We start from the raw sequence: 2,705 nt of genomic DNA on the forward strand, positions 1-2,705 counted from the left end.
CTGACAGAAGAGCCACACGTATCAAATAATACGGTAACCCTGATGTAGACACTATCAGCACCGGATCAGGTTTTCCAAAATAAGGCAAGCCATGACATTACCTGATTGCGCCCGGAGCAAAATGCAGGCAAACCTTAATCATTTTCTACTCGGGATAAAATACTTCCTTCTTGTCTTTAACTTGAGCCATTGTAGTTTTTGATAATAAGGCGTAATATGCTCAAACCATTTAATGTCGTAATAAATCTAACGCAATTATTAAAGGCTCTTTAAAGTCGTAGATTGTCAGCTTCCGTTAAATAAGTTAATAGAACACTGCAGTAATCGAAGATTGGAAGTATCAAAGCAGTTACCAATCTGATCCGTACACAAGGCGAAAAAAGAGAGAGAGATAGAGAGAGAGAGAGATTTACACGCGCTCTCGCTTTATTATCCGGAAAAAAAACCAACTGCACAGCGCGTCGACCAAATCCCTTTCTCTCCCGTAATATATTCCGGAACGTATGAATAGTTTAAGGATTCTCGGTCGTGCCTCCATTGTAATATCATCGCGCGCGATATCATCTTGTGTCAGCGCCGCGGTAACCGACGCCTACGTCGGGGTAAGAATTAACATACCGCGCGCGATTCTCGAAAATAAACGAGCAAAACTAAATTCGTACCGCGCTTCCGAAAATCTCGTCCAAAAAAAAAAATCGTCGCGAGTTTCTCGTCGCGCGTGTCGTCGTCGAGAAAGTTGCCGCAACGAGCGCGCGCGAGCCTGTCATTCGAACAATTTGTTTTCCCATCTAATTGGCACCTCCGCGACTAGACAACATCTCGGTGCTTTTTTTCTTGTCGCCGAAACTGCCGCATCATGTCCTTCGATCGTGCGTGCGATAAAAAATAACAACGTCAATTACGTTCAATTTCTACGAGCGCGGATTCGTCGCGCAACACTGTGTGGTTCTTCCGACGCGACCGTGGCTTTACATCAATATAAATTAATCCGTTATCCGACGTGACACATTTTAATTGGAAACAAGTTGCGCGCCGGTGTCAGTGTGGAAACTTGCCGCATCAGCGTCATCATCCGCAACAATAAATTTCGATTTAGAAACGACGTGGTGGCGCCTCGGCTCGGCTCGGTTACGTTCGTTATTCATAAAGCGCGCGACCGGCGAACTTGATCCGATTAACACCGCGCGGCGTAACCGCTGCGTTTCATCGCAAACAATCTCATCTCTGGAATTGTTTTACTCCAACTGCGCGTTTGCTGTGCGCACAGAGTATTTCCTCTCGGAATAATTGGATCTCGAAAATCTCAGTCGCAAAACTGCGTCACAAAACGACACAATGGATCGCTTTCTCTCCGACCGAACGGCGAATTTCTAATCGCTACCTCAAACGGTTTATATATATGTCTTTGAATTACTCGCTTCTGCTGCAGGCGCAGTTGACATTTCGCCGCTTGTTATTATTTGCACTAGAATTTAGATTTTCCCGTCACAATGCGGTTTCTCTGTGCGCCGAAGCGAATTATATGCCCGATTGACGGCTTCGCCGCAATTATCGACAGTACGTGAAACGCGCGTAGAAAGCGATTAGCTATCTCCGCGAGTTTGAATCAATAGAAAGCTCTCATGACTTGTGTCACTTGTGAGAGATGCGTATCCAAAGTGTCCCAAAGCGTAAACTGGTTAAACCTCCCCCGTTTTCCCCGTCTGATGTTGTGATCGCGAATTCTTGTTTCTCTCGCGACGCGGTAACCGAGCGTGTCGGACAGATCTAACGAGGATCTTCCGTCGCCGGACGGACTTCTCTCCGACGACGCTCTCGTGTCTTTCATTTTATCGCGAACGTCTCCTCGCGCGGAGACAGTAATTAATGAGTTACACACAGAGAATGAGAAATGACAAATACTCGCGAACGTGTTACAACGTGTCGAATGTGTCTTTTTTTTTTCCACGAAAGCTAATAACTTTTCAAGAGACTCGGAAACATTCGAGAGGGTTCGTGGGTCATTTAAAATTCTCTTAAGGATTTACGACCCGGAAAGTCACGGTGTCAAAAGAAATCACGGGAACAGTATACGTTTACAAATCAAATATCACCGCCGCGAGTGGGTGGATGTATATCTCTCGCCGCTTTCCAAACGCAATTGTTACGCACCGACGCAAGAAGAGATATAGACAGAGACAGGGATATTTGAACTTTACTTTTATTGCACCTCGAAAGCGAGATTAGTCACGCCTGTTGCTCTCACGACTGTAACGTATATCCCACGGGGGACTAACCGGCGTGCGTGTATTTCTTTTCTTTTTGCCCCTACAGATGACGAAATCAAAGAAGCTCTTCAGCACGCGGTGAAAGTACACAAGGAGGGAAACTGTCAGTGGCCACGCGCGAGGCTCATTCCGGTCCGTGACGTTTATCCGAATCCCTCCACCACCTATCTACCACACTGCGCCATACTGCACAGGTGCTCGGACGACACCGGATGTTGCAGATCGGAAACGCTCACCTGCGTGCCAAAGCATTCTCAGCGCGTCGAGCTTTCTTTCTACGTAAGTACACTTTTTTTTTGTTTTTAAATATAATATAATGTAAATATAAATATTGTGCAATACATATTTTGCACAATAATTTGTTGCTTACAATAATTTGTCGCTGCTACTTTTCTCTGAAAAATCCAGACGGCCTTATATATATATATATATATATAT

The 2,705-nt window shown here is 45.2% G+C and overlaps 1 protein-coding gene across 2 annotated transcripts in view; it reads left to right on the top strand.

Moving 5' to 3' along the window:
* LOC109853621 overlaps positions 1 to 2,705 on the top strand; it is a 96,526-nt gene that overhangs the window by 48,366 nt on the left and 45,455 nt on the right. For both annotated transcript variants that reach the window (XM_020425917.1, XM_020425918.1), the window contains one exon: positions 2,314 to 2,546. In XM_020425917.1, the coding sequence (XP_020281506.1) occupies positions 2,314 to 2,546 (233 nt within the window). The remainder of the gene's footprint in view (positions 1 to 2,313; positions 2,547 to 2,705) is intronic.

Source organism: Pseudomyrmex gracilis, unplaced genomic scaffold (genome assembly GCF_002006095.1).
Source record: "Pseudomyrmex gracilis isolate BER0280 unplaced genomic scaffold, ASM200609v1 scaffold_51, whole genome shotgun sequence".
NCBI lineage: Eukaryota > Metazoa > Arthropoda > Insecta > Hymenoptera > Formicidae > Pseudomyrmex > Pseudomyrmex gracilis.